This window comes from Nerophis ophidion, linkage group LG05, assembly GCF_033978795.1.
Source record: "Nerophis ophidion isolate RoL-2023_Sa linkage group LG05, RoL_Noph_v1.0, whole genome shotgun sequence".
Taxonomy (NCBI): Eukaryota; Metazoa; Chordata; class Actinopteri; order Syngnathiformes; family Syngnathidae; genus Nerophis; species Nerophis ophidion.
The window spans coordinates 24274479-24289478 of NC_084615.1; the positions used below are offsets into that span (position 1 = coordinate 24274479).

The following is a 15000-nucleotide window of genomic DNA, read 5'->3' on the forward strand; positions in this document are numbered from 1 at the left end:
CCAATTACTTTTTTGTATAACCATTTATGTGTCACATAAAATTCAATTACATCTCAAATGTGTTAAAACATTTTTCCAAACACACATTTGAAACAAATAACATGTAGTTTTCTTTAATACATTATGACACATCTGCCTATGCCCAGGGAAGGGGATTCACCGGCACTTGCTTTCTTTCCCAAATATTTTATTCCACTGCATGAGAAAAGACAATCTCACCATTAGAATAATATACTCATGTTGGATATAGAGAACATACAAATCATTTATTTATTGAATTTTTCTTTCCCAAATATTTTATTCCACTGCATGAGAAAAGACAATCTCACCATTAGAATAATATACTCATGTTGGATATAGAGAACATACAAATCATTTATTTATTGAATCAAAGATACTGAAATTCCACAACATAGTGAATTTGCAAACAGCTGAAATTATACACAAAGGAAACTATAACCTGCTGCCCAAGAATATATAACGATTCTTCTCACAAAAAGAGGAGAAATACGATTTTAGAGAAGAAAGTAATTTAGAACATTTGTACGCACGTACAACTCTTATGACCTTCAGTATATCAGTATGTGGAATTAAATTATGGAATGGATTAAGAAAAGCAATCAAACAATGTACTAATACGATCCACTTCAAGAAACTCTTCTAACTTAAAGTGTTTACAAAGTACAAAAAAGAATAACCATAATAAACATTCTGAATGTATTTCATCCATCCAATCTTTCGTTCTCAAAATAATCATACTTATCTCATCATATCAATTATAACTTACTTCACCAATGATTATTTATTTATTTATTTTTATTGTGATTACTTACGGTGTACCATATTTTTCGGAGTATAAGTTGCTCCGAAGTATAAGTCGCACCTGCCGAAAATGCATAATAAAGAAGGAAAAAAAACATATATAAGTCGCACTGGAGTATAAGTCGCATTTTTGGGGGAAATTTATTTGATAAAACCCAACACCAAGAATAGACATTTGAAAGGCAATTTAAAATAAATAAAGAATAGTGAACAACAGGCTGAATAAGTGTACGTTATATGACGCATACATAAATAACTGAGAAGGTGCCTGGTATGTTAACGTAACATATTATGGTAAGAGTCATTCAAATAACTATAACATATAGAACATGCTATACGTTTACCAAACAATCTGTCACTCTTGATTGCTGAATCCCATGAACTCTTATAAGTCTATTCTCTTACGTAAATGAGCTAAATAACATTATTTGATATTTTACGGTAATGTGTTCATAATTTCACACATAAGTCGCTCCTGAATATAGGTCGCACCCGTGGCCAAACTATGAAAAAAACTGTGACTTATAGTCTGAAAAATACGGTTTATTGTGAATAAATTGAGAACAGGAAGTGGACAAAAGTTTCAGCAACAGTTATGTAAAAGAAAAGAGGCAGGATTAAATAAGCTCTGCTTCGTCCTACTCCTTTTTCGAACATTTTGAAAAGAAAAACGGGAAATTGGGATGTATCATGTTGTATACATGCATTTTTGAAATAGACTAAAACACAACTCAACTCAACCATTAAGCACTTAATTAAAAAAACACAATGAAATGTTTATTTTTCCATGTAAAAACAACAAACACAGGTTCATTAATTGATTGATTGTTTATTCTGAATGTTTTTCTTAGCGGTGATAACCACACGTTTGCTGCCACTCGACCAGCTGCGGTACTCCTGGAGCGACTGGCCCTTTGCGTTGCAAAGCAGGAGCCTGTTCTCCTAGTGGGGGAGACGGGAACGGGAAAGACAACAACTGTTCAACACCTGGCCAGAGTAACAGGTGATGACAGCCATTCATTTTCTACCAAACGTACTCAAACTTGGCACCCGACTTTTGAACATTACACAAGGGCCCTCCAACCTTTTTCACTATGAGTGCTACAAAACTACTCCTGGCCAAAGGGTCAGCAGTAGGTTTAAAGTAATTGTGTATATTAAACCTTGGGCTCTTTGGCATATTTTCATTTTCGATTTGCTGTTTATAACATTACAGCTGCCTTGCTGCGCTCTCCTGCTCTTTTCAGCAGCTTTTAAAGGCCTACTGAAATGAGATTTTCTTATTGAAAAGGGGATAGCAGGTCCATTCTATGTGTCATACTTGATCATTTCCCGATATTGCCATATTTTTGCTGAAATTATTTAGTAGAGAACATCAACGATAAAGTTCGCGTCTTTTGGTCGCTAATAAAAAAGCCCTGCCTTTACCGGAAGTCGCAGACGATGACATCACCGGTGTGAGGGCTCCTCACATTCTCACATTGTTTTTAATGTGAATCTCCAGCATCAACAGCTATTCGGACCGAGAAAGCGACAATTTCCCCATTAATTTGAGCGAGGATGAAAGATTCGTGGATGAGGATATTGATAGTGGAGAACTACAAAAAAAAAGGCGATTGCATTGGGAGCGATTCAGATGTTTTTAGACACATTTACTAGGATAATTCTGGGAAATCCTTTATCTTTCTATTGTGTTGCTAGTGATTTAGTGAGTTAAATAGTACCTGATAGTCGGAGGGGTGTGTCCACGGGTGTGTTGACGACAGTCTCTGAGGGAAGTCACGGCAGCTGCATGGACGGCGCAAGCTCTGCTGATCTCCGGTAAGAGGCGACTTTTTCCACAATTTTCTCATCGAAACCTGCCGGTTGACAGGTGGTCGGGAACCCTGTTTGCTTGACCGCTCTGATCCATAGTAAAGCTTCACCTCCGGGAATTTTTAAACAAGGAAACACCGTGTGTTTGTGTGGCTAAAGGCTAAAGCTTCCCACCTCCATCTTTCTACTTTGACTTCTCCATTATTAATTGAACAAATTGCAAAAGATTCAGCAACACAGATGTCCAAAATACTGTGTAATTGCGTGATGAAAAGAGACGACTTTTAGGCGCAAGTGGTGCTGACTAATATGTCCCCTCCAACCAATAACGTCACAAACACACGTCATCATTCCGCGACGTTTTCAACAGGAAACTCCGCGGGAAATGTAAAATTGTAATTTAGTAAACTAAACAGGCCGTATTGGCATGTGTTGCAATGTTAATATTTCATCATTGATATATAAACTATCAGACTCTGTGGTCGGTAGTAGTGGGTTTCAGTAGGCCTTTAAAATGAGAGTGGATCACAGTACGGCACTATAGTGAATGTTTTCTGATTAAATACTCTATATATTTAAAGTCAGGTTTTCTCACACAATTCTTACATCTTAAAAACACTTTCTGGCATGCAACGGTAACGCTGGGCACCCAGCAAGTTGACACATACTGTACATACATTTCCTAAAGTAGTGACATGAAAAATACCCAAGTAATACATCCACTATCACTAATCATTAATCCTTATGCATGTTTGTATTTTTCTCTCTCTCAGGACATAAGTTGATGGTTGTAAACATGAACCAACAAAGTGACACTGCAGACCTACTTGGTGGGTGAGTGAAAAAAGGAAACCCATAGATGGACATGGACAACCCTTACAGTTGGGTCTGGCACAGAACAAAATATAATATTTGTATTTTTTACTGTCAAAGGTTGTAGAGGGTAGCAAAATAACAGATATGGACCATAACCATACCACTTTTTGGCATTCATCTGTGGAGCAATCTAGCCGTTCCAGAAGATATAAAAGCTTGAGAAAAAACAACTAAGTGCCCAGATGCCCAAAAAGCTGTGCAATTGCCGTGTAGCATTTTCCCTCTCAGCTTTAGTTTCTTCTTTCAAGACAATCAATGTCAATCAATGTTTGTTTATATAGCCCTAAATCACAAGTTTCTCAAAGGGCTGCACAAGCCACAACGACATCCTCGGTTCAGAGCCCATATAAGGGCAAGGAAAAACTCACAACCCAATGGGATGTCAATGTAAATGACTATGAGAAACCTTGGAGAGGACCGCAGATGTGGGTGACCTCCCCCTATAGGGGAGACCAGATCCAATGGACGTCGAGTGGGTCTAGCCTGATATTGTGAAAGTCCAGTCCATAGTGGATCTAACATAATAGTGAGAGTCCATTGCTTAGTGCGAGGCCATCAGGAGAACATCCCGAGCGGAGACGGGTTAGCAGGGCAGAGATGTCCCCAACCGATACACAGGCGAGCGGTCCATCCTGGACAGCCAGCACTTAATCCATAGCCAGTGGACCCGTGCCCCCACCCTCCACAAGGGAGAGGGGGGCAGAAAATAAAATAAACGGCAGATAAACTGGTCTAAAAAGGGGGTCTATTTAAAGGCCAGAGTATACAAATGAGTTTTAAGATAGGACTTAAATGCTTCTCCTTACGTGCACTTTGAGTGGAGCAACCTTTAAACGTGATCGTTTCCCGTCAAATTTGGCCTTCCGCATATTCTCCCATCAACTTAAGTACTTTTGCTCTTACCTCCTTCTAAGGCTGGAATAAGTCAAGCGCCCCAGGATGGTGAAACATTATATTGCACTTTGGATCAATTGATCTGATTTATTTTTTTCACAGTTAATGTTAAACTGTGAGCTGTCATTCTCAGACTTTGGCACACGCAAAACACAGACATACAACAGAGACCTACTTGGGACGGCGTGACGAAGTTGGTAGAGTGGCTGTGCCAGCAATCTGAGGGTTACTGGTTCAATCCCCACCTTCTACCATCCTAGTCACGTCCGTTGTGTCCTTGGGCAAGACACTTCACCCTTGCTCCTGATGGGGTCCTGGTGAGCGCCTTGCATGGCAGCTCCCACCGTCAGTGTGTGAATGGGCGAATGTCGAAATACTGTCAAAGAGCTTTGGGCTCCTTTTAAAAAGGGGTAAAAAAGCGCTGTACAAGTACAACCCATTTACCATTTTTACACTATCTATGCAATCCCCTATTTGGCGACACAGCTTGACAAACAGTTTTGCTAAACAGAACTGATCCATCCATTCATCTTATTCAGCTTATCCGAGGCCCGGTCGCAGGGGCAGCAGCCCAAGCAGGGAAGCCCAGTCTTCCCTCTCCCCAGCCACTTCGTCCAGGTCTTCCCGGGGGATCCCGAGAAGTTCCCAAGCCAGCCGGGAGACGTAGTCTTCCCAACATGCTCTGGGTCTTCCCCGTGGCCTCTACCGGTCGGACGTGCCCGAAACACCTCCCTAGGTAGGCGTTTGGGTGGCATCCTGACCAGATGCGTGAACCACCTCATCTGGCTCTTCTCGATGTGGAGGAGCAGCGGCTTTACTTTGAGCTCCTCCCGGATGGCAGAGCTTCTCACCCTATCTTGAAGGGAGAGACCCGCCACCCAGCGGAGGAAGCTCATTTCGGCCGCTTTTACACGTGATCTTGTCCTTTCGGTCATAACCCAAAGCTCATGACCATAGGTGACGATGGGAACGTACAAACCCCGTTTCCAAATGAGTTGGGAAGTTGTGTTAGATGTAAATATAAACGTAATACAAGGATTTGCAAAACCTTTTCAACCCATATTCAATTGAATGCACTACAAAGACAAGATATTTGATGTTCAAACTCATAAACTTAATTTTTTTTTTGCAAATAATAATTAACTTAGAATTTCATGGCTGCAACACGTGCCAAAGTAGTTGGGAAAGGGCATGTTCACCACTGTGTTACATCACCTTTTCTATTAACAACACTCAATATTAACGTTTGGGAACTGAGGAAACTAATTGTTGAAGCTTTAAAAGTGGAATTCTTTACCATTCTTACTTGATGTACAGCTTAAGTTGTTCAACAGTCCGGGGTCGTGTTGTCGTATTTTACGCTTCATAATACGCCACACATTTTCGATGGGAGACATGTCTGGACTGCAAGCGGGCCAGGAAAGTAGCCGCATTCTTTTACTACGAAGCCACGCTGTTGTAACACATGGCTGGGCATTGTTTTGCTGAAATAAGCAGGGACGTCCATGATAACTTTGCTTGGATGATAACATATATTCTTCCAAAACCTGTATGGGCCATTCAGCATTAATGGTGCCTTCACATATGTGTAAGTTACCCATGCCTTGGGCACTAATACACCCCCATACCATCACAGATGCTGGCTTTTGAACTTTGCGCCTATAACAATCCGGATGGTTATTTTCCTCTTTGTTCCGGAGGACACCACGTCCACAGTTTCCAAATATAATTTGAAATGTGGACTCGTCAGACCGCAGAACACTTTTCCACTTTGCATCAGTCCATCTTAGATGAGCTCGGGCCCAGCGAAGCCGGCGGCGTTCCTTTGTGTTGTTGATAAATGGCTTTCGCTTTGCATAGTAGAGTTTTAACTTGCTCATACAGATTTAGCGACCAACTGTAGTTACTGACAGTGATTTTATGAAGTGTTCCTGAGCTCATGTGGTGATATCCTTTACACACTGTCGGTCTTTGATGCAGTACCGCCTGAGGGATCAAAGGGCCGTAATATCATCGCTTATGCGCAGTGATTTCTCCAGATTCTCTGAACCTTTTGATGATTTTATCGACCGTAGATGGTAAAATCCCTAAATTCCTTGCAAGAGCTCATTGAGAAATGTTGTTCTAAAACTGTTCGACAATTTGCTTTCAAATTGGTGACCCTCGCCCCTTCCTTGTTTGTGAATGACTTAGTATTTTATGGAAGCTATTTTTATACCCAATCATGGCACCCACCTGTTCCCAATTAGCCTGCACACCTGTGGGATGTTCCAAATAAGTGTTTGATGAGCATTCCTCAACTTTATCAGTATTTATTGCCACCTTTCCCAACTTCTTTTTCACGTGTTGCTGACATCAAATTCTAAAGTTAATGATTATTTGCAAAAAAAAAAATGTTTAGCATTTTTAACATCAAATATGTTGTCTTTTGTAGCATATTCAACAGAATATGGGTTGAAAATGATTTGTAAATCATTGTATTCCGTTTATATTTACTTCTAACACAATTTCCCAACTCATATGGAAAAGGGGTTTGTAGATAGACCGGTAAATTGAGAGCTTTGCCTTCCGGCTCAGCTCCTTCTTCTCCACAACGGATCGATACAGCGTCCGCATTACTGAAGACGACGCACTGATCCACCTGTCAATATCACGATCCAGTCTTCCCTCACTCGTGAACAAGACTACGAGGTGCTTGAACTCCTCCACTTGGGGCAGGGTCTACTCTCCGACCCGGAGATGGCACTCCGCCCTTTTCTGGGCGAGAACGATAGACCCGGACTTGACAAAACATAACAAGCAAAACATAACTCTTAACATCAAACACGACATCAGGGATTTTCTAATAAGTGAAATAAAGGTGCATTTACAGAGCCAAGAAGAAGACACACCGCATAACCTTAACTTCACAAGTACACATGACAAGCACCACCTGGATTGATCAGGATTTTTAGATTAAAGTTGAAGTATTAAAATATCTTAATGGTTATCAATAACATTCAGAAATGTTTGGGAAAACTTCATGTTCATGATTTTCACAGAGCCCCAAAAAAAAGTCTGGCTTTTTAGTAATGAGCTTTCCTTTATTCACGGTTTAAGCACTAAATCAATCCAAGCATCAATGAAAAATGTTTTAAAAGTATGACTCGAAAAGGTGAGTACAATTTCTGTTGTCCTTCTCTTTCGCCTCCAAACAGGCAGCAAGAAAGTTTACTCTATGCATACATTTTAGGATCTGGCTGTGTTTGGTTCATAGCGAGAAAAAACATTTGTGAATCCTGAAACAAAGCTTTTTTCTTAAATAACAATTAAAGTACAGTATTTTTCGGACTATAAAGCGCACTTAAAATCATTTCATTTTCTCAAAAATTTACTGTGCGCCTTATAACCCGGTGCGCCTAATGTATGGAATAATTTTGGTTGTGCTTACTGACGTCGAAGCTCTTTTCTTTTGGTTACATGGTGTAATGATAAGTGTGACCAATAGATGGCAGTCACACATAAGAGATAAGTGTTGACTGTAATATGACTCAAGTAAACAACACCAAAAAAATGTTTATATGTTCGATTGAAAATATAGAACATTACACATGGGGCTCAAAAATCTATCAAAATGTTTTAGTACGACTTTGGTAGGCTATGAAGCCACACCGCTTGATGGATAGTACTGTGCTTCAACATACGAGTACCAGTATGGTCTGTGTATAAGATAAGACATATTATCTGGCGTTTTGTTTGGCAATATTATGCAAAATCAACTTTTCTTACCTTCTGGTAGCTGCTGATCTGTATTTGGAATCTGCATAAGCCTTGAAAATTTAAACGCGTCCGCCCTTGCAGTCCGTGTCGACACCGTAGTCGATAAGCTTCTTCTTTTCCTCTATGTTCTTGTTATGGGACATTTATCCTTCGCTGTTGCCATTTCTAATATAAAGTAGTATAAAGTTATTGCTTATAACTGTCAGTAAACCTGGCCTGAAAGTCCTAAAACATACTGGTGTAGTGAGTTTACATTATTCACCCAAGGAACTTTAGTTATTAGAGACACATTTCACATTGCACTCGTGAGCCATGAATGAGGAGATGATGCGCCGTTATTGATTCGATTAAAGTCTGAATGTCATAAAACAGTTAGCTCCATCTTTTGACGCTACTTCCACTCCTGTCCTTGCACGCTACACCGCTACAACCAAGACGACAGCGAGAAGACACTGCCGAAAGTGAACCACGTTAATAAGACCGCCCACAAAACGGCGCATCCTGAAGCGACTGTCAGAAAGTGGCTTGAAGATGGTCTGTAAAACATAATCTGTGCAACATTTTGACAAAATAACTACTATTATATGTTATGTAGACCACAAGGAAGTGTTTTCCATTTAGAAAAAAAAAATTAAAATATGACCCTTTACTGTGCCCTATATTCCGGTGCACCTTTTGTATGAAAATAAACCTGACTAGACCCGCTCATCGGCAGTGCACCTTAAATTCCGGTGCGCCCTATGGTCGGGAAAATATGCTTTTCTCTTAAACAACAAATATACAGTAAAAAGATTTTGTCACACCCCCAACAGCATACTAGGGGTAGTACAGCATCATCCTTAGTTATTAATCTTTTCTGCCCAACTCAGGTACAAGCCAGTAGACCACAAGCAGATATTAATCCCACTGCGGGAGGCCTTTGAAGACTTGTTCTCCCAGACCTACTCCAGGTCGCAAAACCTTACATTTTTAGGCCATGTGCAAACATGCTTCAGGGAGAAGCGTTGGCATGACCTGCTCAAACTCATGGACCATGTCTGCAAGTCCTTCCTAGCTAAAGATTTGCAAGATGACTCCAACGGTAAAGAAAGTTACCGTCAATAATGATTGTTAATGCTGTGCTGTGTACATCATCGATTGTTTTTAATGTTTTGTCTATAGCCGCCTCGCTGCTGGAGAAGTGGGATGTTTTGGCAAGCAAACTGAGTCAGACTCAGAAGCAGATTGAAGCGTGTGAGACAGCCATGGTCTTTGCATTTGTGGAGGTAAAGCTTGAAGAATCATCCATCAGATTTCTGTTATTCTTGTCTTGTGCAAGTTAACAGTGGGGACTTCACTTGATCCCATCAGTGAATGGTTTAACCGTATCATAATGTTCAGCTCATTCAGAACGTTCAAGCTATCTTTATTGCATATTTAAAATGCCTTATCTGACTTTACACGCAATACAGTAAAACTGATTTCCAGTTTCTTTGATTTGTCAATAAAGATACACTCACAGATGTCTTCAAAATAATCTATTCTTAACCAAAGTTTGTGTAGGAAATTCGACCTTTGTCAGAAATGGTTTATTTTCTAAGAGCTGCTGATGTGCTCTTGACGTGACAATGGAGTAAATACAGCAAAATGTATAGTAGAGATGTCCGATATTATCGGCCGATAAATGCTTTAAAATGTAATATTGGAAATCATCGGTATCTATTTAAAAAGGAAAAATATATGACTTTTTAAAACGCCGCTGTGTACACGGACGTAGGGAGAAGTACAGAGTGCCAATAAACCTTTAAGGCATTGCCTTTGCGTGCCGGCCAAGTCACAAATTATCTACGGCTTTTCACACACACAAGTGAATGCAAGGCATACTTGGTCAACAGTCATACAGGTCACACTGAGGGTGGCCGTATAAACAACTTTAACACTGTCACAAATATGCGCCACACCGTGAACCCACACCAAACAAGAATGACTAACACATTTCGGGAGAACATCCACACTGTAACACAACAGAACAAATACCCAGAATCCCTTGCAGCACTAACTCTTCCGGGACGCTACAATACACACACACACACACACACACACACTTCAACCTCGCCCACATCAACCTGCTCACGCTCTCTCAGGGAGAGCATGTCCAAAATTGCAAGCTGCTGTTTTAAGGCCTGCTAAAAAAAATAATGCACTTTGTGACTTCAATAATAAATATGGCAGTGCCATGTTGGCATTTTTTTACATAACTTGAGTTTGAAAACCTTGTTAAATTGTTTAATGCATCTGGCGGGGCATCACAACAAAAGTAGGCATATTAATATGTTAATTTCATGACTGTATATATCGGTATTGGTTGATATCGGTATCGGTAATTAAGAGTTGGACAATATCAGGATATCGGCAGAAAAGCCATTATCGGACATCCCTAGTGTATAGACAATACTATAATACAAAATATATTCCGTATAGGCCAAAAGTTGGGACACATCTTCTCATTCAATGCGTGGATTTACAGTATGTATTTAAAAAGAAAAGGTGAAATAACTGAAAACATGTTTTATATTCTAGTTCCTTCAAAATAGCCACCCTTTGCTCTTATTACTGTTTTGCACACTCTTAGCATTCTCTCGAGGTAGTCACCTGAAAGAGTTTTCACTTCATAGGTGTCATAGTTTTGATGCCTTCAGTGACAATCTACAATAGTCATGAAAATAAAGAAAATGCATTGAAATGAGAAGGTGTGTCCCAACTTTTGGCCTGTACTGTACATAAAATAACATGTAACCAATCCCTATATATTTTAACAAACATGAATATCCAAATGGTGGGAGCAGCTTCTTATTGTGTGTATTTTTACAGGGAACATTAGCCAAGGCAGTAAAGAAAGGCCACTGGATCTTGCTGGATGAGATCAACCTGGCTGCAGCAGAGACCCTGGAATGTTTAAGTGGACTCTTAGAGGGCAGTGCGGGATCGCTGGTGTTGCTGGACCGTGGAGATTTTGGTAAGTTCATATTATGAATTAATTTCTCATTTGGTATTGGTGCATGCGTTTAGCATGTGTGCTTCAGAGCCATGGGGTTCTGTATTTAAATGTCGGACTAAAGACGTCTCTATGGCGTTTGCATGTTCTCTTTGTCTTTCAAAAAACATGCATGTTTCTTTAGTTGGAGACTACTCAACGGCCACAGGTGTAAATGCCGGTGGGTTTTTGCGGTCTGTGGTTCAATCCGTATGGGGTCGTCCGGTCTTCTTCAGGGGTGTCGTTCAAGTGGCTGTGCTCTTAAATCAATCATTCAATCAGTCAATTCCTTTTTATTGTCATTGTCATAATAACACTTAAGTCATACATGTCAACAAGATTTAGTTCAGACTTAGTCTAGCGGCATAAAAACTGCATTGAAGTGCAGGTTGACAATAATTTACATTTTAGCATTGTCAAAAATAGAAGGGTGTGGGTTGGGAAGAGTCTGATGTCTGATGGGTGTTACCAGTGACGTGCTGTCAGGGGAGGCATGTGAGGCAGTGCCTCACCTGCCACCAGGTGGCTTAACCATGTGATGTCCAAAACAAAGAAATAAAATAAGTTTTAATATTTCTCTTTTGGTTTATGCTTTCTATGTGATTTTGGTGTGGTTCCTGTATATTTTGATAATTTTCATGGTCAAAATCGCGGAAATTCTATGTTTCCTAATCAAAACAATGCAGCAGATGAGAAGTGAGGCAGACACAGAAGGTGCCTCCACGGCTACACACAGTGTGTATTGGGCGAGGGGGCGCATGCTTGTTGCCACGTGGAAAAGGCAGGTCTTGAGGCAGCAAGTACCTCTGCCTCAAGGTGGGGGATATATATTGTCAACTTGCAGTTCAATGTCTCAGCAGTACTCTGACTCGCCACACTGGGAGAAGTGGGGACGCTCAAGTTAGCAGACACAGGTCTCTCCAGCAGAAGCCAGCATTTTTTCTTTTCTTTTTTTTTAACTGTATTTATAACAAACATGGCATTTTTATTAGAGTAAGCCAGCGTTTGTGGGTTTGTAAATATTGTTTAATTTCTTGGAATTAAATTGAATTGAATGAATGTTTCTGCCAAAATGGACGATTATATACTGTATCCAAGATGAAATACTTCTCTAAACTGGACTTTAAGACAAAATGAATGCTATCATACAAAGTACGTTTTCATGGAGGATAGCTATTGCTGCTTCAGATACGCTTCAGATACAAATACAGAAAGGTAAAATACACACACAATACTTAATTTATTTTGTTAAAAGCAAATGGGATCAAAAAGTATTTAATAACAACTTTATCAAATAGTTTTTGACCCATTTATCATATCATAATGTCATTATGAAAACGTTTTAATGAAAGTGAATAACTCCCTTTTTTTCCCCTGTAACTTTAATGTGCAACTAAATCAACAATGACTAGTGCTGCACATGTGTAAAAAAAGGAGGAAAAAAAGAACGTATGCCTCACCTGGTGTTTAGTTCACCGCACATCACTGGGTGTTACGTTGATGTGGCAGCAATGCAATGTCCAGAGCACGATTATCGAGGTGGGGAAGAGTGAGGTAATAAGATGGTCGGTGGCAGTAAAGGGGCAGGCTGTTCATTTAGCAGTCTCACAGCCTGGGGATACAGACTGTTAGACATTCTGGTGGTCCTGGCGCAAATCGATCCATACCTCCTTCCAGAGGGTAGCAGGTTGAAGAGGCCATGTGCTGGGTGATGTCTGTCCTTCAGGATGTTGCGTACTCGCTTTAAGCAGCGAGCTGTGTACATGGCACTCATCTCTGGGAGTATTGTCCTTGTAATTTTCCCCGCCGCTTTAACCACTCGCTGGAGTGCCTGTTGATTCGCTTTAGTGCAGCTAGCAAACCACACTAAAAAGCCCTAAGTTAGGACACTGCTAATTAGGGGTGTAACGGTACGTGTATTTGTATTGAACCGTTTCGGTACGGGGGTTTCGGTCCGGTTCGGAGGTGTATCGAACGTGTTTGTAAGCTTTAGTCTTAACAAGCTGCTTTGCTTTCTGTCTCTGTCTGAGCACCTAGCATTGTCCCACCCACACAACCATCTGATTGGTTATATACAAAGCCAATCAGCAGTGCGTATTCAGAGCGATGTAACAGCCAATCAGCAGTGCGTATTCAGAACGCATGTTGTCACTGCTTCATCGTCGAACAGATATGTGTTTAGCAGCGGACATCGTACTCTACCTAAATTATAAAAAACACTTCCCAGTCCCAACTACTACTAGCATCACTATGAGCCCGTTGACTTTCTAGAAACTTAAACTGCAGCTCAGCTCACTCGCAGTTCTGGCTTGAGGTGAAGGCTAATTAGCTTTTAGCGTAAAGTTAGCTCATTTTTCTGTGTGTGTGTGTGTGTGTGTGTGTGTGTGTGCGTGTGCGTGTGTTAGGGGCAGCAAAGCCCTGTCTATCTGTTATTTCACATGAACTAACATGAAGTCCATGGTGTTCAGGGATGAATAGTCTCTCCTATTGCTATTGTACTATTTTTTCAGCTATAGTTATATTAAACCATTAGTAATGTAGCAGCCTAGTTTTGAATGGCAGGGTCCCTGCTATGACATGTTGACAAATATATAACATTTACATAATAAAAGTCAACTACAGGCTTCCCAAATGCTGTAATAAATTAAGCATGTTGAGTTGACTTGAAACTGTTTAATGTTGCACTTTTTATATGTAGAAGAAAGGTTTTGTCATTTTATTTAATCAAAGCAACAACTTAAGGCAGTTTAATGTGGATTAACGTGGGCAGAATCATTATAGTGTTCCCAATGTTAAAAGGATAAAGCAACTGTTTACAAATTTGGTAAATACATTTCTTTCTGTACAGAAAATGAACCGAACCGTGACCTCTAAACCGAGGTACGCACCGAACCGAAATTTTTGTGTACCGTTACACCCCTACTGCTAATGGCACAATTGTAAAAGTTTACCATTGATTTCTGAGGAATGTTTGCTCATTTTAGTTTCTTTAGAAAGAAAAGACGTTGTTGGACCTTTCCGATTGTAGGAGCAGTGTTAATGCCCCAGCGTAGGTTTTGTGTTATGTACACCCCTAAACATTTGAGTTGTTTGACCCTTTCTATGAGATTGTTATTGATTAAAAGTGGAGGGTGTTTTTTCTGCCCTTTTCTGCGGAAGTCTACAATAAGTTCTTTGGTTTTGTTAGTATTAAGAACCAAGTTGTTGTTACCACACCATGAAGCCAGCTGTTGCACCTCTGCACTGTATGTTGTCTCATCATTGTTACTGATGAGCCCAAGCACCGTGATGTCGTCGGCATATTTGACAGTGAGATTGGATGTTGGGCATGCAGTCATGTGTGAAGAGGGTGAAGAGCACAGGGCTTAGAACACAACCCTGTGGGGCACCAGTGTTGATTGTGAGCGTGGCAGACATGTGCTCGCCTATTTTCATGTACCGTGTGCAGGTTAGTTAAAAAGTCCAAAATCCAGTTGCAGAGGAAGGTATTGAAGCCTAGATCTGAGTCTGTTGGGCCTTATTGTGTTAAATGGGGAGCTGAAATCGACAAAGAGCAGTCTTGCATAAGTGTTCCTAAACTCAAGATGTTCCAAGAGTCTATGGAATATAATAGCAATGGTGTCTTCGGTCGATCGGTTCTCCCGGTACGCGAACTGATATGGGTCAAGGGAAGGTGGTGTTGCCTTTTTAATACGTTTCAATATCAGTTTCTCCATGCATTTGGCAGGTATGGAGGTGACTGCTACAGGTCTGTAGTCATTTGGGCCTGAGATGTTGGCCTGTTTGGGGATGGGAATTATTGTCGCGGTTTTAAAACAGGC

General features: G+C 40.5%; 1 protein-coding gene across 3 annotated transcripts in view; it reads left to right on the plus strand.

The window, feature by feature from the left end:
• Positions 1–15000, plus strand: part of mdn1 (midasin AAA ATPase 1) — a 279890-nt gene that overhangs the window by 39051 nt on the left and 225839 nt on the right. For all 3 annotated transcript variants that reach the window (XM_061900349.1, XM_061900350.1, XM_061900351.1), the window contains exons 14-18: positions 1674–1825; positions 3411–3471; positions 9036–9247; positions 9328–9431; positions 11017–11161. In XM_061900349.1, the coding sequence (XP_061756333.1) occupies positions 1674–1825; positions 3411–3471; positions 9036–9247; positions 9328–9431; positions 11017–11161 (674 nt within the window). The remainder of the gene's footprint in view (positions 1–1673; positions 1826–3410; positions 3472–9035; positions 9248–9327; positions 9432–11016; positions 11162–15000) is intronic.